This window comes from Procambarus clarkii, chromosome 2 (genome assembly GCF_040958095.1).
Source record: "Procambarus clarkii isolate CNS0578487 chromosome 2, FALCON_Pclarkii_2.0, whole genome shotgun sequence".
In the NCBI taxonomy this organism is placed as follows: domain Eukaryota; kingdom Metazoa; phylum Arthropoda; class Malacostraca; order Decapoda; family Cambaridae; genus Procambarus; species Procambarus clarkii.
Window position 1 is genome coordinate 20,909,331 of NC_091151.1, and position 23,126 is coordinate 20,932,456.

At 50.8% G+C, this 23,126-nt stretch overlaps 1 protein-coding gene and 1 long non-coding RNA gene across 2 annotated transcripts in view; both read right to left on the minus strand.

The window, feature by feature from the left end:
• LOC138366954 (uncharacterized) overlaps positions 1-23,126 on the minus strand; it is a 367,457-nt gene that overhangs the window by 318,518 nt on the left and 25,813 nt on the right. The window lies entirely within an intron of this gene.
• Positions 1-23,126, minus strand: part of LOC123751080 (uncharacterized) — a 51,769-nt gene that overhangs the window by 18,363 nt on the left and 10,280 nt on the right. Inside the window, exon 4 of the mRNA XM_069328555.1 lies at positions 12,080-12,194. Coding sequence (XP_069184656.1) covers positions 12,080-12,194 — 115 coding nt within the window. The remainder of the gene's footprint in view (positions 1-12,079; positions 12,195-23,126) is intronic.

Genomic DNA, 23,126 nt, shown 5'->3' on the forward strand with positions numbered 1-23,126 from the left:
CTAAGAATAACAGTAATAAGAACGAGCTAAGATAAGACAAATTAGTTGGATATGGGTTTTTATATAATGTTCTGAAAATAGTATATGTGTAAGAGTGACAAACTGTTTGTGAGAGTTGTGCTAGTCTAAGAGTGCATATGGTTTGTGTCAGTATATAAATGTATTTACTTGTTTTGACTAAGTTTATGAATTTTGAGCAAGTCTGAGAATGTGAGTAAGTTAATGAACAGAGAGTATGTGTGCATGTGCCAGTCTGTTTGTGTAAGTAAGTGAACTGAGTATTTGTTTAAGTTTTGTATAAGTGTGCAAGTTTTTATAAGTTTGCGAGTGTAATTGTATGTTTAAATGAGTGTTTTTAGGGTAAATAAATGAAGAATTGATGTTTCAAAGAGAATAAGATGATGCTTTAAATAAGTTATGCTAGGTGAGGTATGTAAGTCAGATAATTTGGTAAGTTGTGTAAGTTAGGATATGTCAGGACAGATAAGTTATGTTAGGTGAGTTATGTTAAGCAATTTACATCAGGTAAGTTTGGCTAGGTAAGGGGGGGGGGGTTAGCTATGTTGTGTAAGTTATGTTATGTTTGGTTCATGATAAGGTAAGGTACGTTAGGTAAGTTAGGTTATGTAAGTTATATTAGGTAGGAGAAGTTAGGTAAGTTATGATAGTACGTTAGATCAGGTCAGGATAGGTAAGTTACGTGAGGTAAGTTAGGTTATGTAAGTAACAATAGGATAGGCTAGTACAAATAAATCAGGATAGGTAAGTTACATTATTAAGTTAAGTAAGTTAGACCAAGTTAGGATTGGTAAGTTATGACAGGTAGGATAGGTTGTGTAATTTCTATCAGGTAGGTGAGGATATGTTGGAATACATAAGTTACATTAGGATAGGTTAGCTCAGGTAAATCAGGATAGGTAGGATAGTGAATTGCTGATCAGAGACTAGTTAAAGTTAAAGTGGATAAGCGAATACATTTTTAACATAATAATTAATAAACGGAAATAAAAGTTGTTAAGAACAGATGAACTAGTTACTTAAATAGTCATGTTTAGTGAGAGAGTTATTATTATCAGCGATGGGAAACATAGTAAAATGGCGATAATATGATGTAGTACCTTTGTAATAAGTTGATAGAAAAGTTTTATACTCATTTTTACTTGATGAGTAAGTTTATTAGTACATAAAGTAGCGCATGTTTAGTTTGATATATTACTTAAAGTATTTTGTAACTATATAATGTGTCTTATTAAATTTAGCACAAACATTAGTTTAAATATTGTACAGAAAACGAAGCTCTTTGCTACTTATTTATTGAATGAAGAACAAATGTTTGTTGCTATGAGAGTATTATTTGATGTACAAAGAAGTTCTAATGAGTAATTATTTTATATAAATTTGCGTTAAAGAGAGAAAATGATAATTAAATTATATAAGAATGTATTATTGCTGTCTTTGAGAGATTCATTAAATGCACGAAAATGTCTTAAAGAATATCTTTGAAATGTTCTTGAGATAAAGAATGTCTTAAAGAATAAATGTCTTAGAAAGTTTCTTTGATGCTCGAAGATGTCTTAGAAAGTACATATATTAATTAAAATGATCTTGGAACGTATTAATGGGGTCTTGGAGAGATTAATTAATGAACGAAGATAATTACAGAGTATCCTTCTTAAGTAAATACAACACAGAGAGAGTCTTTTAATGCTTGAAGAGTATTCTTAATGTTTCCGAGATTACCTTTGTCGACTCTGAGAATAACTTTGATAGCATGCAAATTATTTTGATGTCTTTGAGCGTGTCATTGGAGAATGATGATGCCATGAGAATATAACTTGATGAGCAATGATGATTCGGAAAGAACTTTAGCTTAGAAAAATATTATGACGAAATCTCCTTTGACTATTTTTCGAACTCAACAAAGCATAATGGTAGTTACGAAAGTGTTGAAATATGATGAACATGGCTATTTTCAGTTGAGAGAAGAGTTATTTTAGGTAAGAAAGGTGTTGGTAAGAAATATTAAGTTGGTAAAGAAATACAATGACAATTGTTTAAAAATAAACCTCAGTAAATGAATAAATAAATACCTTGCAACTAAATAATTTGAAATAACTAAATAATTTGTAACTACATAATTTGTAACTAAATAATTTGAAAACTAAGTATATTGAAACAAAAATTTTTTTACTTATCAATAATAAATTTATTGCAATAAATAACTTTTAAATGACTAAATAAATTTGTAAGTAGCTGAAATAAATAATTTGTAACAGATAACTTTTTAATGTCTAAATATATCTGTAAATAACTAAATAAATGACTAAATAAATGACTAAATAAATACTTTGTAGTAACTTGTTGACAGCTAATAATGCGGTTGATAATACATTACAATGAACTATTTACTGACTGGGAGAAACAATCATATATTTGATTTCAAAGACACAGAGAACATGTAAGAGAATGTGATGAACACAGTGAACATGTAAGAGAATTTGATGAACACAGTGAACATGTAAGAGAATGTGATCCCCCACGCCCTCTGCCACACACCTTCTGCCACACACCTGCTCCTTCTACAAAATTCTCAGGGGAATTGACAGGGTGGACAAAGACAAACTCTTCAGGACGGGTGGGACACGAACAAGGGGACACAGGTGGAAACCCATGGTTCAACCAGGAATGTAAGGTAGCGAAACAACTGAGTAAAAGAACATGGAGAAACTACAGAAATAACAGAACACCAGAGAGCAGGGAGAGGTACCAGAGGGCCAGAAATGAGTACATCAGAGTGAGGAGGGAAGCAGAGAGACAGTTTGAAAATGACATCGCGAGTAAAGCCAAGACCCAACCAAAGCTGCTCCACAGCCATATCAGGAGGAAAACAGCAGTGAAGGAACAAGTGATGAAGCTGCGGAAAGGGGAGAACAGATACACAGAGAATGACAAGGAGGTGTGTGAAGAACTCAACAAGAGATTCCAGGAGGTCTTCACAATAGAACAAGGAGAAGCCCCTGCACTAAATGAGGAGGCGGCAACCTTGGAAACCTTGGAGGAATTTGACCTCACCAGTGATGAGGTCAAAAGGTGTCTGCTGGAGCTAGATGTGACAAAGGCTGTTGGGCCTGATAGAATCTCACCATGGATACTAAAGGAAGGTGCAGAAGCACTAAGTGTGCCACTCTCTATGGTGTATAACAGGTCACTGGAAACAGGAGACTTACCAGAAAGTTGGAAGACAGCTAACGTGGTCCCAATATACAAAAAGGGTGACAGGCAAGAGGCACTGAATTACAGGCCAGTTTCCTTAACTTGTATACCATGCAAGGTGCTGGAGAAGATCGTGAGGAAAAGGCTCGTAGAGCATCTGGAGGGAAATAACTTTGTAACGCACCACCAACATGGGTTCAGAGATGGTAAATCGTGCCTCACAGGGTTAATAGAATTTTATGACCAGGCAACGAAAATTAGGCAGGAAAGAGAAGGGTGGGCCGACTGCATTTTCCTGGATTGCCAAAAAGCCTTCGACACAGTACCCCATAAAAGGCTGTTAAAAAAGTTGGAGCAACAGGCAGGAGTAAAAGGGAAGGTGCTCCAGTGGATAAGGGAGTACTTAAGCAACAGGAAACAGCGAGTAACGGTGAGGGGGAAGACATCAGAGTGGCGAGATGTCACCAGCGGAGTCCCACAGGGCTCAGTACTTGGACCCATCCTGTTTCTAATATATGTGAACGATCTTCCAGAGGGTATAGACTCATTCCTCTCGATGTTTGCTGATGATGCAAAAATTATGAGAAGAATCAAGACGGATGAAGATAGACAGAGACTACAGGATGACCTGGATAAACTGGAGGAATGGTCTAGAAAATGGCTGCTGAAGTTCAACTCTGGAAAGTGTAAGGTGATGAAATTAGGCGAAGGGAGCAGGAGGCTGAACACAAGGTATCATCTGGGAGGGGAAATCCTGCAAGAATCAAATAGAGAGAAGGATCTGGGGGTTGATATCACACCGAACCTGTCCCCAGAGGCCCACATCAAAAGAATATCATCAGCGGCATATGCTAGACTGGCCAACATAAGAACTGCCTTCAGAAACTTGTGTAAGGAATCTTTCAGAACCCTGTATACCACTTATGTAAGACCAATCCTGGAGTATGCAGCTCCAGCCTGGAGTCCATACCTAGTTAAACACAAGACAAAGTTAGAGAAGATTCAGCGGTATGCCACCAGGCTCGTCCCGGAACTGAGAGGATTGAGCTACGAGGAAAGGCTAAAGGAGCTGAACCTCACATCCCTGGAAAACAGAAGAGTAAGGGGAGACATGATAACCACCTACAAAATTCTCAGGGGAATTGACAGGGTGGACAAAGACAAACTCTTCAGCACGGGTGGGACACGAACAAGGGGACACAGGTGGAAACTTAGTACCCAGATGAGCCACAGAGACGTTAGAAAGAATTTTTTCAGTGTCAGAGTAGTTAATAAATGGAATGCACTAGGAAGTGATGTGGTGGAGGCTGACTCCATACACAGTTTCAAATGTAGGTATGATAGAGCCCAGTAGGCTCAGGAATCTGTACACCAGTTGATTGACAGTTGAGAGGCGGGACCAAAGAGCCAAAGCTCAACCCCCGCAAGCACAATTAGGTGAGTACAATTAGGTGAGTACACCCTCTGCCACACACCCTCTGCCACACACCCTCTGCCACATACCCTCTGTCACACACCCTCAGCCTCACACACCCTCTGCCACACACCCTCTGCCACACACCCTCTGCCACACACCCTCTGCCACACACCCTCTGCCACACACCCTCTGCCACACACCCTCTGCCACATACCCTCTGCCACACACCCTCTGCCACACACACACCCTCTGTCACACACCCCCTGCCACACACCCTCTGCCACACACCCTCTGCCACACACCCTCTGCCACACACCCCCTGCCACACACCCTCTGCCACACACCCTCTGCCACACACCCTCTGCCACACACCTCCCCCACGCCCTCTGCCACACACCCTCTGCCACACACACCCTCTGCCACATACCCTCTGCCACACACCCTCTGCCACACACCCTCTGCCACACACCCTCTGCCACACACCCACTGCCACACGCCCTCTGCCACACACACTCTGCCACACACCCTCTGCCACACAAACTCTGCCACACACCTCCCCCACGCCCTCTGCCACACACTCTCTGCCACACACCCTCTGCCACACACACCCTCTGCCACACACACCCTCTGCCACACACCCTCTGCCCCACACCCTCTGCCACACACACTCTGCCACACACCTCCCCAAAGCCCTCTGCCACACACCCTCTGCCACACACCCTCTGCCACACACACCCTATGCCACACACTCTCTGCCACACACCCTCTGCCACACACACCCTCTCTCACACACCCTCTGCCACACACCCTCTGCCACACACCCTCTGCCACACACTCTCTGCCACACACCCTCTGCCACACACCCTCTGCCACACACCCTCTGCCACACACACACTCTGCCACACACCCTCTGCCACACACCCTCTGCCACACACCCTCTGTCACACACCCTCTGCCACACACCCTCTGCCACACACACCCTCTGCCACACACCCTCTGCCACTCACCCTCTGCCATACACCCTCTGTCACACACACTCTGCCACACACCCTCTGCCACACACCCTCTGTCACACACACTCTGCCACACACACTCTGCCACACACCCTCTGCCACACACCCTCTGCCACACACCCTCTGCCACACACCCTCTGCCACACACCCTCTGCCACACACCCTCTGCCACACACCTCCCCCACGCCCTCTGCCACACACCCTCTGCCACACACACCCTCTGCCACATACCCTCTGCCACACACCCTCTGCCACACACCCTCTGCCACACACCCTCGGCCACACACCCTCTGCCACACACCCTCTGCCACACACACCCTCTGCCACACACCCTCTGCCACACACCCTATGCCACACACCCTCTGCCACACACCCTCTGCCACACACCCTCTGTCACACACCCTCTGTCACACACCCTCTGCCACACACCCTCTGCCACACACCCTCTGTCACACACCCTCTGCCACACACCCTCTGCCACACACCCTCTGCCACACACACCCTCTGCCACACACCCTCTGCCACACACCCTCTGCCACACACCCTCTGCCCCACACCCTCTGCCACACACACTCTGCCACACACCTCCCCCACGCCCTCTGCCACACACCCTCTGCCACACACCCTCTGCCACACACCCTCTGCCACACACACCCTCTGCCACACACCCTCTGCCACACACTCTCTGCCCCACACCCTCTGCCACACACACCCTCTGCCACACACACCCTCTGCCACACACACCCTCTGCCACACACCCTCTGCCACACACCCTCTGCCACACACCCCCTTTCACACACCCTCTGCCACACACCCTCTGCCACACACCCTCTGCCACACACACACTCTGCCACACACCCTCTGCCACACACCCTCTGCCACACACCCTCTGCCACACACCTGCTGCCACACACCCTCTGTCACACACACTCTGTCACACACCCTCTGCCACACACCCTCTGCCACACACTTTCTGCCACACACTTTCTGCCACACACCCTCTGGCACACACCCTCTGCCACACACCCTCTGCCACACACACCCTCTGCCACACACCCTCTGCCACACACACTCTGCCACACACCCCTCTGCCACACACCCTCTGCCACACACCCTCTGCCACACACCCTCTGCCACACAGCTCCCCCACGCCCTCTGCCACACACTCTCTGCCACACACCCTCTGCCACACACACCCTCTGCCACACACCCTCTGCCACACACCCTCTGCCCCACACCCTCTGCCCCACACCCTCTGCCACACACACTCTGCCACACACCCTTTGCCACACACACCCTCTGCCACACACACCCTCTGCCACACACCCTCTGCCACATGCCCTCTGCCACACGCCCTCTGCCACACACCCTCTGCCACACACCCTCTGCCACACACCCTCTGCCACACACCCTCTGCCACACACCCTCTGCCACACACCCTCTGCCACACACCCTCTGCCACACACCCTCTGCCCCACACCCTCTGCCACACACACTCTGCCACACACCTCCCCCAAGCCCTCTGCCACACACCCTCTGCCACACACCCTCTGCCACACACACCCTATGCCACACACTCTCTGCCACACACCCTCTGCCACACACACCCTCTCTCACACACCCTCTGCCACACACCCTCTGCCACACACCCTCTGCCACACACTCTCTGCCACACACCCTCTGCCACACACCCTCTGCCACACACCCTCTGCCACACACACACTCTGCCACACACCCTCTGCCACACACCCTCTGCCACACACCCTCTGTCACACACCCTCTGCCACACACCCTCTGCCACACACACCCTCTGCCACACACCCTCTGCCACTCACCCTCTGCCATACACCCTCTGTCACACACACTCTGCCACACACCCTCTGCCACACACCCTCTGTCACACACACTCTGCCACACACACTCTGCCACACACCCTCTGCCACACACCCTCTGCCACACACCCTCTGCCACACACACCCTCTGCCACATACCCTCTGCCACACACCCTCTGCCACACACCCTCTGCCACACACCCTCTGCCACACACCCTCTGCCACACACCCTCTGCCACACACCCTCTGCCACACACCCTCTGCCACACACCCTCTGCCACACACACCCTCTGCCACACACCCTCTGTCACACACCCTCTGCCACACACCCTCTGCCACACACACCCTCTGCCACACACCCTCTGCCACTCACCCTCTGCCATACACCCTCTGTCACACACACTCTGCCACACACCCTCTGCCACACACCCTCTGTCACACACACTCTGCCACACACACTCTGCCACACACCCTCTGCCACACACCCTCTGCCACACACCCTCTGCCACACACACCCTCTGCCACATACCCTCTGCCACACACCCTCTGCCACACACCCTCTGCCACACACCCTCTGCCACACACCCTCTGCCACACACCCTCTGCCACACACCCTCTGCCACACACACCCTCTGCCACACACCCTCTGCCACACACCCTCTGCCACACACCCTCTGCCACACACCCTCTGTCACACACCCTCTGCCACACACCCTCTGCCACACACCCTCTGTCACACACCCTCTGCCACACACCCTCTGCCACACACCCTCTGCCACACACACCCTCTGCCACACACCCTCTGCCACACACCCTCTGCCACACACCCTCTGCCACACACCCTCTGCCCCACACCCTCTGCCACACACACTCTGCCACACACCTCCCCCACGCCCTCTGCCACACACCCTCTGCCACACACCCTCTGCCACACACCCTCTGCCACACACACCCTCTGCCACACACCCTCTGCCACACACTCTCTGCCCCACACCCTCTGCCACACACACCCTCTGCCACACACCCTCTGCCACACACCCTCTGCCACACACCCTCTTCCACACACCCTCTGCCACACACCCTCTGCCACACACCCTCTGCCACACACACACTCTGTCACACACCCTCTGCCACACACCCTCTGCCACACACCCTCTGCCACACACCCTCTGCCACACACCCTCTGCCACACACCCTCTGCCACACACCTGCTGCCACACACCCTCTGTCACACACACTCTGTCACACACCCTCTGCCACACACCCTCTGCCACACACTTTCTGCCACACACCCTCTGGCACACACCCTCTGCCACACACCCTCTGCCACACACACCCTCTGCCACACACACTCTGCCACACACCCCTCTGCCACACACCCTCTGCCACACACCCTCTGCCACACACCCTCTGCCACACACCCTCTGCCACACGCCCTCTGCCACACACCCTCTGCCACACACACCCTCTGCCACACACCCTCTGCCACACACCCTCTGCCACACACCCCTCTGCCACACACCCTCTGCCACACACCCTCTGCCACACAACCTCTGCCACACACCCTCTGCCACACACCCTCTGCCACACACACCCTCTGCCACACACCCTCTGCCACACACACCCCTCTGCCACACACCCTCTGCCACACACCCTCTGCCACACACCCTCTGCAACACACCCTCTGCCACACACACCCTCTGCCACACACACTCTGCCACACACACCCTCTGCCACACACACCCCCTGCCACACACACCCTCTGCCACACACCCTCTGCCACACACACCCTCTGCCACACACCCTCTGCCACACACACCCTCTGCCACACACCCTCTGCCAGACACCCTCTGCCACACACCCCTCTGCCACACACCCTCTGCCACACACCCTCTGCCACACACCCTCTGCCACACACCCTCTGCCACACACACCCCCTGCCACACACACCCTCTGCCACACACCCGCTGCCACACACACCCTCTGCCACACACACCCTCTGCCACACACACCCTCTACCACACACCCTCTGCCACACACCCCTGTGCCACACACCCTCTGCCACAAACCCTCTGCCACACACCCTCTGCAACACACCCTCTGCCACACACACCCTCTCCCACACACCCTCTGCCACACACCCTCTGCCACACACCCTCTGCCACACACCCTCTGCCACACACACACTCTGCCACACACCCTCTGCCACACACCCTCTGCCACACACCCTCTGCCACACACCCTCTGCCACACACCCTCTGTCACACACCCTCTGCCACACACCCTCTGCCACACACACCCTCTGCCACACACCCTCTGCCACACACCCTCTGCCATACACCCTCTGTCACACACACTCTGCCACACACCCTCTGTCACACACACTCTGCCACACACACTCTGCCACACACACACTGCCACACACCCTCTGCCACACACCCTCTGCCACACACCCTCTGCCACACACCCTCTGCCACACACCCTCTGCCACACACCTCCCCCACGCCCTCTGCCACACACCCTCTGCCACACACACCCTCTGCCACATACCCTCTGCCACACACCCTCTGCCACACACCCTCTGCCACACACCCTCTGCCACACACCCTCTGCCACACACCCTCTGCCACACACCCTCTGCCACACACCCTCTGCCACACACCCTCTGCCACACACACCCTCTGCCACACACCCTCTGCCACACACCCTCTGTCACACACCCTCTGCCACACACCCTCTGCCACACACCCTCTGTCACACACCCTCTGCCACACACCCTCTGCCACACACCCTCTGCCACACACACCCTCTGCCACACACCCTCTGCCACACACCCTCTGCCACACACCCTCTGCCACACACCCTCTGCCACACACCCTCTGCCCCACACCCTCTGCCACACACACTCTGCCACACACCTCCCCCACGCCCTCTGCCACACACCCTCTGCCACACACCCTCTGCCACACACCCTCTGCCACACACCCTCTGCCACACACACCCTCTGCCACACACACCCTCTGCCACACACCCTCTGCCACACACTCTCTGCCCCACACCCTCTGCCACACACACCCTCTGCCACACACCCTCTGCCACACACCCTCTGCCACACACCCTCTTCCACACACCCCCTTTCACACACCCTCTGCCACACACCCTCTGCCACACACCCTCTGCCACACACACACTCTGCCACACACCCTCTGCCACACACCCTCTGCCACACACCCTCTGCCACACACCTGCTGCCACACACCCTCTGTCACACACACTCTGTCACACACCCTCTGCCACACACCCTCTGCCACACACTTTCTGCCACACACCCTCTGGCACACACCCTCTGCCACACACCCTCTGCCACACACACCCTCTGCCACACACCCTCTGCCACACACACTCTGCCACACACCCCTCTGCCACACACCCTCTGCCACACACCCTCTGCCACACACCCTCTGCCACACACCCTCTGCCACACGCCCTCTGCCACACACCCTCTGCCACACACCCTCTGCCACACACACCCTCTGCCACACACCCTCTGCCACACACCCTCTGCCACACACCCCTCTGCCACACACCCTCTGCCACACACCCTCTGCCACACACCCTCTGCCACACACCCTCTGTCACACACCCTCTGCCACACACCCTCTGCCACACACCCTCTGCCACACACACCCTCTGCCACACACCCTCTGCCAGACACCCTCTGCCACACACCCTCTGTCACACACACTCTGCCACACACCCTCTGCCACACACCCTCTGCCACACACCCTCTACCACACACCCTCTACCACACACCCTCTGCCACACACCCTCTGCCACACACACCCTCTGCCACACACCCTCTGCCACACACCCCTCTGCCACACACCCTCTGCCACACACCCTCTGCCACACACCCTCTGCCACACACCCTCTGCCACACACCCTCTGCCACACACACCCTCTGCCACACACACTCTGCCACACACACCCTCTGCCACACACACCCCCTGCCACACACACCCTCTGCCACACACACCCTCTGCCACACACCCTCTGCCACACACACCCTCTGCCACACACCCTCTGCCAGACACCCTCTGCCACACACCCCTCTGCCACACACCCTCTGCCACACACCCTCTGCCACACACCCTCTGCCACACACCCTCTGCCACACACCCTCTGCCACACACACCCCCTGCCACACACACCCTCTGCCACACACCCGCTGCCACACACACCCTCTGCCACACACCCTCTGCCACACACACCCTCTACCACACACCCTCTGCCACACACCCCTCTGCCACACACCCTCTGCCACAAACCCTCTGCCACACACCCTCTGCCACACACCCTCTGCAACACACCCTCTGCCACACACACCCTCTGCCACACACCCTCTGCCACACACCCTCTGCCACACACCCTCTGCAACACACACCCTCTGCCACACACCCTCTGCCACACACACCCTCTGCCACACACACCCCCTGCCACACACACCCTCTGCCACACACCCTCTGCCACACACACCCTCTGCCACACACCCTCTGCCACACACCTCCCCCACACACCCTCGCCTGCCAGCCGGCGGGACTGACCGTGTTAAAGCAGCCTTGGGTCCTCCAAGCGTCCAGAACCACCTGAATGTAGTCGACATTAAGGAACCTGTAGTGGAGCTCGGCCATCTCCTGCAGTGCTGTTGGGCAGCTTGATCTGTGGGAGTGGGAGCAAATGTTAGTGTGTTATGTGATGAGCAGGTAGGTCATTGTGTGTTATGTGATGAGCAGGTAGGTCAGTGTGTGTTATGTGATGAGCAGGTAGGTAAGCGTGTATTATGTGATGAGCAGGTAGGTCAGTGTGTGTTATGTGAAGAGCAGGTAGGTCAGTTTGTGATGTGATGAGCAGGTAGGGTTAGTGTGTTATGTGATGAGCAGGTAGGTCAGTGTGTGTTATGTGTTGAGCAGGTAGGTCAGCGTGTGTTATGTGATGAGCAGGTAGGTCAGTATGTTATGTGATGAGCAGGTAGGTCAGTGTGTGTGATGTGGTGAGCAGGTAGGTCAGTGTGTGTTATGTGATGAGCAGGTATGTCAGTGTGTTATGTGATGAGCAGGTAGGTCAGTGTGTGTTATGTGATGAGCAGGTAGGTCAGTGTGTTATGTGATGAGCAGGTAGGTCAGTGTGTGTTATGTGATGAGCAGGTAGGTCAGTGTGTTATGTGATGAGCAGGTAGGGTTTGTGTGTTATGTGATGACCAGGTAGGTCAGTGTGTGATATGTGATGAGCAGGTGGGGTTTGTGTGTTATGTGATGACCAGGTAGGTTAGTGTGTGTTATGTGATGATCAGGTAGGTCAGTGTGTGATGTGATGAGCAGGTAGGGTTAGTGTGTGTTATGTGATGAGCAGGTAGGGTTAGTGTGCTATGTGATGAGCAGGTAGGATAGTGTGTTATGTGATGACCAGGTAGGTCAGTGTGTTATGTGGTGAGCAGGTAGGGTTTGTGTGTTATGTGATGAGCAGGTAGGTCAGTGTGTGTTATGTGATGAGCAGGTAGGGTTTGTGTGTTATGTGATGACCAGGTAGGTCAGTGTGTGTTATGTGATGAGCAGGTAGGTCAGTGTGTGTTATGTGATGAGCAGGTAGGGTTTGTGTGTTATGTGATGACCGGGTAGGTCAGGGTGTGTTATGTGATGAGCAGGTATGTCAGTGTGTTATGTGATGAGCAGGTAGGTCAGTGTGTGTTATGTGATGAGCAGGTAGGTCAGTGTGTTATGTGATGAGCAGGTAGGTCAGTGTGTGTTATGTGATGAGCAGGTAGGTCAGTGTGTTATGTGATGAGCAGGTAGGGTTTGTGTGTTATGTGATGACCAGGTAGGTCAGTGTGTGATATGTGATGAGCAGGTGGGGTTTGTGTGTTATGTGATGACCAGGTAGGTTAGTGTGTGTTATGTGATGATCAGGTAGGTCAGTGTGTGATGTGATGAGCAGGTAGGGTTAGTGTGTGTTATGTGATGAGCAGGTAGGGTTAGTGTGCTATGTGATGAGCAGGTAGGGTAGTGTGTTATGTGATGACCAGGTAGGTCAGTGTGTTATGTGGTGAGCAGGTAGGGTTTGTGTGTTATGTGATGAGCAGGTAGGTCAGTGTGTGTTATGTGATGAGCAGGTAGGGTTTGTGTGTTATGTGATGACCAGGTAGGTCAGTGTGTGTTATGTGATGAGCAGGTAGGTCAGTGTGTGTTATGTGATGAGCAGGTAGGGTTTGTGTGTTATGTGATGACCGGGTAGGTCAGTGTGTGTTATGTGATGAGCAGGTAGGTCAGTGTGTGTTATGTGATAAGCAGGTAGGTCAGTGTGTGTTATGTGATGAGCAGGTAGGTCAGTGTGTGTTATGTGATGAGCAGGTAGGTCAGTGTGTGTTATGTGATGAGCAGGTAGGTCAGTGTGTGTTATGTGATGAGCAGGTAGGTCAGTGTGTTATGTGATGAGCAGGTAGGTCAGTGTGTGTGATGTGGTGAGCAGGTAGGTCAGTGTGTGTTATGTGATGAGCAGGTATGTCAGTGTGTTATGTGATGAGCAGGTAGGTCAGTGTGTGTTATGTGATGAGCAGGTAGGTCAGTGTGTTATGTGATGAGCAGGTAGGTCAGTGTGTGTTATGTGATGAACAGGTAGGTCAGTGTGTTATGTGATGAGCAGGTAGGTCAGTGTGTATTATGTGATGAGCAGGTAGGGTTAGTGTGTTATGTGATGAGCAGGTAGGTCAGTGTGTATTATGTGATGAGCAGGTAGGGTTAGTGTGTTATGTGATGAGCAGGTAGGTCAGTGTGTGTTATGTGATGAGCAGGTAGGTCAGTGTGTTATGTGATAAGCAGGTAGGGTTAGTGTGTGTTATGTGATGAGCAGGTAGGGCAGTGTGTTATGTGATGACCAGGTAGGTCAGTGTGTTATGTGATGAGCAGGTAGGTCAGTGTGTGTTATGTGATGAGCAGGTAGGGTTTGTGTGTTATGTGATGACCAGGTAGGTCAGTGTGTGTTATGTGATGAGCAGGTAGGTCAGTGTGTGTAATGTAATAAGCAGGTAGGTCAGTGTGTGTTATGTGATGAGCAGGTAGGTCAGTATGTTATGTGATGAGCAGGTAGGTCAGTGTGTGTTATGTGATGAGCAGGTAGGTCAGTGTTTTATGTGATGAGCAGGTAGGTCAGTGTGTATTATTGTTATGGACCCGAGCCCAGCGTCCGAGCACGGAGCAGTGACGACCGCGCTATCTGTGGGTCAGCTCCCGAAACCCCCTCCAAATGGACGATGCCACCTAGTGAGGACGAGATATACTGGCCACAAGGGCTAGTTTCCCGTCCTGATCAGCTCATAACACAGCCGGTGCTGACCTCTGGTGAGGTGGAGCTTAGACAGCAACGCCATCTATGGAGTGGATACGTTGGGCGTTTGTGTCTAAGCCTGTAAGTGAGGTGCCCTAGAGTGTCCCTGTTACTGATGACGTGTCTGATTACAGAGTCGACCTGGGACTGCTGTAATGGAAGTTGGATCAGTCTACCCAAGGCAGCCGTCTTGTCTCCAAGTATTTGCTGCAGCAGCTGTGAGTCACCCCCCGGATGAACACTGTGGTGTTAGCCTGCCTGTGACGAGGCAGTTGAGGGATTGTCGTACCCGGGAGTGACTGGTGGAGACGCTTAACCACTGGGGTCTTGTAGTGAGGAGAGTGACCTGTGGGATCACACGAGGCTCCTGACTAGGGCTCGCGACCTTAGTATCGATCGTGGAGTGGCCTAACCAGCGTTGCTGATTGGAACTTGCCAGCTACAGGCTGGATTTGTGGTTGAAGGCCTCCACGACGGTGCCCCCAGTGGAACTGTGATTTGGCTGGCCTGTGGCCAGAGTAGACTCAAGAGAATCGAAGGATTCGTCGTGAGGCCACCAGAGGACTAAGACCTTAGCATCGTCGAGCACCGTGGAACACTCCGCGTCTTCAGGAGAAGACTACGTTGTACATAATAGTGTTTAACCCCCCCCCCCCCCTGTGTAACCTTTTATATATTATTTATGGTGACGGTAATAATTATATTATTAAGTTTTTGCCTTTATTTCCCTTCCCCTTTAATTTACTTGCGTTACGGATCACATCCCTTGAAAGCCACTATTAGCTTGGGGCCGGATACCCTACCTCTAACAACATCAGAGAAAGAACCCGGTTGCGACCCGAGAGGGCCGTAACATAATTGGCATCCCCAGCGGGATCCGACCCCTTGTCAAGTATGTTTGACAGGGGTGGTGAAGTGGCGTAATCCCTGTAAATAATTCCCCCTGTGTGTGACTATTAGGACGTTATACGTCCTGAGCGGTGCTCGGAGTGATTCAGTGCAATATTGTGTAGTGCGGTGCTCGCTGTGATTAAGTGCAATATTGTGTAGTGCGTTGCCCGGTGTGATTACGTGCAACATTGTATAGCGAAGTGCTCGCTATGATTAAGTGCAATATTGTGTAGTGCGGTGCCCGGTGTAATTACGTGCAATATTGGCAAGTGAGGCGCTAGTTGCGATAAAGTGCAATATTGACGTAGAACAGTGCTCGGTGCGTTAAGTGCTAAAGTGAAGAGGTGTGCTAAGTGCTAGTGTACCAGGTGACAATGGCAGAAAAATCGACCATCGACGATCTGGACGATGTTCAGGCTTTTCTGAACAGGGAGGACTGTCTTGCCAGATTGAAATATCTGGGCAAACAGGAACTCGTACTGGTGAGTGCCTACCTGGAGATCAAGATACGTGCCAGTGATTCCCGTGTGGAGATCTTGTCCAAGGTTCACCGGCATTTGAAGGCCGATGAGAAACAGGAAGGTGAGGCACAAGGTACAAAAGAAAGTGAAGAAGTAGCTTCCACTGAAAAGGAAGATAAATGCAGTGACATTGACAGCGATGTAGGTGAGCTGAATATAAGTTTACTTACAGTAAAAATGCGTGCCTTGGAAATTAATCGTGAGATAGAATGGAAGAAATTAGAAATGGAACGAGAATTGAAAGATAAAGAATTGGCGATGAGGCGTTTAGAATTAGAAAGAGAAGAAAGAAGAGAAGAGCGAGAAAGAGAAGAGAAACGAGAGAGAGAAGAACGAGAAAGAGAAAGAGAAGAGCGAGAAAGAGAAGAGAAACGAGAGAGAGAAGAACGAGAAAGAGAAAGAGAAGAGGAGAAAGGGAAGAGAAACAGCGAGAGAGAGAAGAAAAAGAAAGAAATAGACAACATGAGCTAGAAGTATTGCGGTTAGGTGGTGGGAGGCAAAGAATGGAAACAAGTATTTTCGATCCGGTAAGGAACATCAAAATGGTCCCAAAATTCAATGAGAAGGAAGTGTCGAAGTTCTTTGCGGCCTTCGAGAAAGTCGCTGCCTCTTTGGAGTGGCCAAGGGAGAATTGGGCCATCATGATACAGTCAGTCTTGACTGGGAAGGCCCAAATCGCCTACTCCACGTTGTCCCTTGACGACTCCGGCGATTATGACAAGGTGAAGTAGGTCGTGCTCATGGCGTACCAATTGGTACCTGAGGCTTATAGGCAGAAGTTCAGGAACCTGAAAAAGACCTCAGAGCACACTTTCACCGAATTGGCCACTATCAAGGAGCGACATTTCCAGGAATGGTGCGCCTCTCGGAAGGTGGAGACCAAAGAAGACCTCGAGCAGCTCATACTGTTAGAGGACTTCAAAGACTGTCTGTCTGGAGACCTGAAGACGTACCTAGAAGAGCAGCAGGTAGAGACCTTACGGGCGGCAGCCACCATGGCTGAAGAGTACATCTTAACGCATAGGCCTTCTGCTAAGTACGTCCCGAGGAATTACCCACGCCGGTTTGACAAACCTCATCAGGAAGAGGAGAGACCCGTCCCACGAAGCGCTGAGAAGACGCCCCCAAGTAGCCCTCGAAGGACTAGTCCTAACAGTCCGAAACACCGGAGTCCGAGGAGGAATATGGTGTGTTGGACTTGTGGGCAGAAAGGGCATGTAGTTGCTATGTGCCGAGGCAGAAGAGGTAGCGGCCCACGTAGGGAGGTGATGTTGATGAGCTGTGTGACACCACCAGCAGGAAGCCAGTCTACGACTACGCAGGAAGGACCAAGTTTGTTCGCCCCTCACACTTCAAGCGGGTATGTAACGAGTGATCATACTGGTAGGTCAGTTGTAGTGCTCAGAGATAGTGGAGCAGCCCAGTCCCTGATCGTGAGAAACTCGTTACCCGAGGGAGTGAGTGTGGATGGGAGACAAAAGGTTATCCTGGTTGGGTTTCCTAGGACGCAGTACGTCGCCCCCTTAGTGCTGGTACATCTCGACTCGCCTTACTTCAGCGGCACATGTGCGTTGGCAGTAGTCGATACCCTCCCTATAGCTGGGATTGACGTGATTCTAGCCAACGACTTGGTGACAGATTGGAGCACCAATCATCCCAAGAATGTGGACACGCCAGCCGGAACAGCAAGGTCTGAGGTAACAGCAGGCAGTGGTAATGTCCAGGTACGGACAGATCCGGAATTAAATATGTTTAATCCTTCCTCTCACCTACAGATTGACAATATCCTAGTAGAGTCTCCTGATCCTTCTACTGACGAAGAACATGCGGTTACGGTGGCAGAAGCGACTGAGCGAGAAGAGAGGCCTTGTGTACAAACACCCACGGGTACCAAAGAGTCTGGAGTGAAGGCGGATGAGTACTTGCGGCATGGCAAAGTACAATGTTCATTGAACCGGCCAGAGATTCCCCAGACGTCGGAGGTATGTGAGGTATGTGCGAAGGTTATAGTGCCCTCTTTGGTCCAAACCAGGCTAATGGATATAGCCAGCTACAGACATGACAGGCTCAGGAAGCTTATCCCTCAGTTGGCCCCATGTTTCTTAGCGGTATTTTGTTTTGTTCTCGTGTGTGTTCTCAGTGAGAACCAGTGGACGACCCGACAGATGATGGCTCCCATGAACATCGCGAAGAGATCCCAGGGATTGGAGACGTGCACTGTGAGTAGTGCAGTCGAAGAAGGGACCTGGAAGGTGATAGTAGATACAGGAGGTACGAGACGTGATATTATGAGTGACTGTTTCCGACAGGTTGACACCCCCCCGCGTGATTGCTGAGCCTAAATGCAGCGTTATACGGAACGTTGGTCGACCTGACGGTGGCAGAGCGAATGCCATCTTTGATGTACGAACAGCCCTGTTGGGACTAGGTGTGGACCTAGTAGAGGAGTATGCTGTGAGTACTGATTTAACTGTCGCTGTCACTCTAAATTATCAGACCCCTGTATTCCAGGTTCCCGTCTCCCTGAAGGACTACCGGACCGGTACCAGAAATGCCGTCTGTGACCAGCCATCATCGGTGCCACGACACAGGGAAGTGTCGAGTCGCCCCAGATCGTGTCTACACCAATCCTTACTCGGGACATGTGAGATTAAGCCCCTGCTTGACATCGCAGTAGAAGTGTGGAAGATTACATCAGGCAGGTCATTGTCTTCCATCTTCAAGTTTCCTTTGTGCCAGAGTTTCCCGTTAGGACAGTTCTGTGGAGAAGACATCCTCGCCACTCCAGTTTACAGAGTACGTGAGTCCATTTGGAATTGTATCCCCGTACTAATTTGGTTTGTGTGTTTCTTTATAGAACCCCAAACCAAATTCTTTTTGGTGGGGAGGTGTTACGGACCCGAGCCCAGCGTCCGAGCACGGAGCAGTGACAACCGCGCCATCTGTGGGTCAGCTCCCGAAACCCCCTCCAAATGGACAATGCCACCTAGTGAGGACGAGATATACTGGCCACAAGGGCTAGTTTCCCGTCCTGATCAGCTCATAACACAGCCGGTGCTGACCTCTGGTGAGGTGGAGCTTAGACAGCAACGCCATCTATGGAGTGGATACGTCGGGCGTTTGTGTCTAAGCCTGTAAGTGAGGTGCCCTAGAGTGTCCCTGTTACTGATGACGTGTCTGATTACAGAGTCGACCTGGGACTGCTGTAATGGAAGTTGGATCAGTCTACCCAAGGCAGCCGTCTTGTCTCCAAGTCTTTGCTGCAGCAGCTGTGAATCACCCCCCCGGATGAACACTGTGGTGTTAGCCTGCCTGTGACGAGGCAGTTGAGGGATTGTCGTACCCGGGACTGACTGGTGGAGACGCTTAACCACTGGGGTGTTGTAGTGAGGAGAGTGACCTGTGGGATCACACGAGGCTCGTGACCTTAGTATCGATCGTGGAGTGGCCTAACCAGCGTTGCTGATTGGAACCTGCCAGCTACAGGCTGGATTTGTGGTTGAAGGCCTCCACGACGGTGCCCCCAGTGGAACTGTGATATGGCTGGCCTGTGGCCAGAGTAGATTCAAGAGAATCGAAGGATTCGTCGTGAGGCCACCAGAGGACTAAGACCTTAGCATCGTCGAGCACCGTGGAACACTCCGCGTCTTCAGGAGAAGACTACGTTGTACATAATAGTGTTTAACCCCCCCCCCCTGTGTAACCTTTTATATATTATTTATGGTGACGGTAATAATTATAATTAAGTTTTTGCCTTTATTTCCCTTCCCCTTTAATTTACTTGCGTTACGGATCACATCCCTTGAAAGCCACTATTAGCTTGGGGCCGGATACCCTACCTCTAACAACATCAGAGAAAGAACCCGGTTGCGACCCAAGAGGGCCGTAACAATAATGTGATGAGCAGGTAGGGTTAGTGTGTTATGTGATGAGCAGGTAGGTCAGTGTGTGTTATGTGATGAGCAGGTAGGGTTAGTGTGTTATGTGATGAGCAGGTAGGTCAGTGTGTGTTATGTGATGAGAAGGTAGGGTTAGTGTGTTATGTGATGAGCAGGTAGGTCAGTGTGTGTTATGTGATGAGCAGGTAGGTCAGTGTGTGTTATGTGATGAGCAGGTAGGTCAGTTTGTGATGTGATGAGCAGGTAGGTCAGTGTGTGTTATGTGATGAGCAGGTAGGTCAGTGTGTGTGTTATGTGATGAGCAGGTAGGTCAGTGTGTGTTATGTGATGAGCAGGTAGGTCAGTGTGTATTATGTGATGAGCAGGTAGGCCAGTGTGTGTTATGTGATGAGCAGGTAGGTCAGATTGTGATGTGATGAGCAGGTAGGGTTAGTGTGTTATGTGATGAGCAGATAGGTCAGTGTGTGTTATGTGATGAGCAGGTAGGTCAGTGTGTTTTATGTGATGAGCAGGTAGGTCAGTGTGTTATATGATGAGCAGGTAGGTCAGTGTGTGTGATGTGGTGAGCAGGTAGGTCAGTGTGTGTTATGTGATGAGCAGGTATGTCAGTGTGTTATGTGATGAGCAGGTAGGTCAGTGTGTGTTATGTGATGAGCAGGTAGGTCAGTGTGTTATGTGATGAGCAGGTAGGTCAGTGTGTGTTATGTGATGAGCAGGTAGGTCAGTGTGTTATGTGATGAGCAGGTAGGTCAGTGTGTATTATGTGATGACCAGGTAGGGTTAGTGTGTTATGTGATGACCAGGTAGGTTAGTGTGTGTTATGTGATGAGCAGGTAGGTCAGTGTGATGTGATGAGCAGGTAGGGTTAGTGTGTGTTATGTGATGAGCAGGTAGGGTAGTGTGTTATGTGATGACCAGGTAGGTCAGTGTGTTATGTGATGAGCAGGTAGGTCAGTGTGTTATGTGATGAGCAGGTAGGGTTTGTGTGTTATGTGATGACCAGGTAGGTCAGTGTGTGATATGTGATGAGCAGGTAGGCCAGTGTGTGTTGTGTGATGAACAGGTAGGTCAGTGTGTTATGTGATGAGCAGGTAGGTCAGAGTGTATTATGTGATGAGCAGGTAGGGTTAGTGTGTTATGTGATGAGCAGGTAGGTCAGTGTGTGTTATGTGATGAGCAGGTAGGTCAGTGTGTTATGTGATGAGCAGGTAGGGTTAGTGTGTGTTATGTGATGAGCAGGTAGGGTTAGTGTGTTATGTGATGAGCAGATAGGGCAGTGTGTTATGTGATGACCAGGTAGGTCAGTGTGTTATGTGATGAGCAGGTAGGTCAGTGTGTGTTATGTGATGAGCAGGTAGGGTTTGTGTGTTATGTGATGACCAGGTAGGTCAGTGTGTTATGTGATGAGCAGGTAGGTCAGTGTGTGTTATGTGATGAGCAGGTAGGTCAGTGTGTTATGTGATGAGCAGGTAGGTCAGTGTGTATTATGTGATAAGCAGGTAGGGTTAGTTTATTATTTGATGAGCAGATAGGGCAGTGTGTTATGTGATGACCAGGTAGGTCACTGTGTGTTATGTGATAAGCAGGTAGGTCAGTGTGTGTTATGTGATGAGCAGGTAGGTCAGTGTGTTATGTGATGAGCAGGTAGGTCAGTGTGTGTTATGTGATGAGCATGTAGGTCAGTGTGTTATATGATGAGCAGGTAGGTCAGTGTGTATTATGTGATGAGCAGGTAGGGTTAGTGTGTTATGTGATGAGCAGGTAGGTCAGTGTGTGTTATGTGATGAGCAGGTAGGGTAAGTGTGTTATGTGATGAGCAGGTAGGTCAGTGTGTGTTATGTGATGAGCAGGTAGGTCAGTGTGTTATGTGATGACCAGGTAGGTCAGTGTGTGTTATGTGAGGAGCAGGTAGGTCAGTGTGTGTTATGTGATGAGCAAGTAGGTCAGTGTGTGTTATGTGATGAGCAGGTAGGTCAGTGTGTTATGTGATGACCAGGTAGGTCAGTGTGTTATGTGATGAGCAGGTAGGTCAGTGTGTTGTGTGATGAGCAGGTAGGTTAGTGTGTGTTATGTGATGAGCAGGTAGGTCAGTGTGTGTTATGTGATGAGCAGGTAGGTCAGTGTGTGTCATGTGATGAGCAGGTAGAGTTAGTGTGTTATGTGATGAGCAGGTAGGTCAGTGTGTGTTATGTGATGACCAGGTAGGTCAGTGTGTGTTATGTGATGAGCAGGTAGAGTTAGTGTGTTATGTGATGAGCAGGTAGGTCAGTGTGTGTGTTATGTGATGAGCAGGTAGGTCAGTGTGTGTTATGTGATGAGCAGGTAGGTCAGTGTGTATTATGTGATGAGCAGGTAGGTCAGTGTGTGTTATGTGATGAGCTGGTAGGTTAGATTGTGATGTGATGAGCAGGTAGGGTTAGTGTGTTATGTGATGAGCAGAAAGGTCAGTGTGTGTTATGTGATGAGCAGGTAGGTCAGTGTGTGTTATGTGATGAGCAGGTAGGTCAGTGTGTTATGTGATGAGCAGGTAGGTCAGTGTGTGTGATGTGGTGAGCAGGTAGGTCAGTGTGTGTTATGTGATGAGCAGGTATGTCAGTGTGTTATGTGATGAGCAGGTAGGTCAGTGTGTATTATGTGATGACCAGGTAGGGTTAGTGTGTTATGTGATTACCAGGTAGGTTAGTGTGTGTTATGTGATGAGCAGGTAGGTCAGTGTGATGTGATGAGCAGGTAGGGTTAGTGTGTGTTATGTGATGAGCAGGTAGGGTAGTGTGTTATGTGATGACCAGGTAGGTCAGTGTGTTATGTGATGAGCAGGTAGGGTTTGTGTGTTATGTGATGACCAGGTAGGTCAGTGTGTGTTATGTGATGAGCAGGTAGGCCAGTGTGTGTTATGTGATGAGCAGGTAGGTCAGTGTGTATTATGTGATGAGCAGGTAGGGTTAGTGTGTTATGTGATGAGC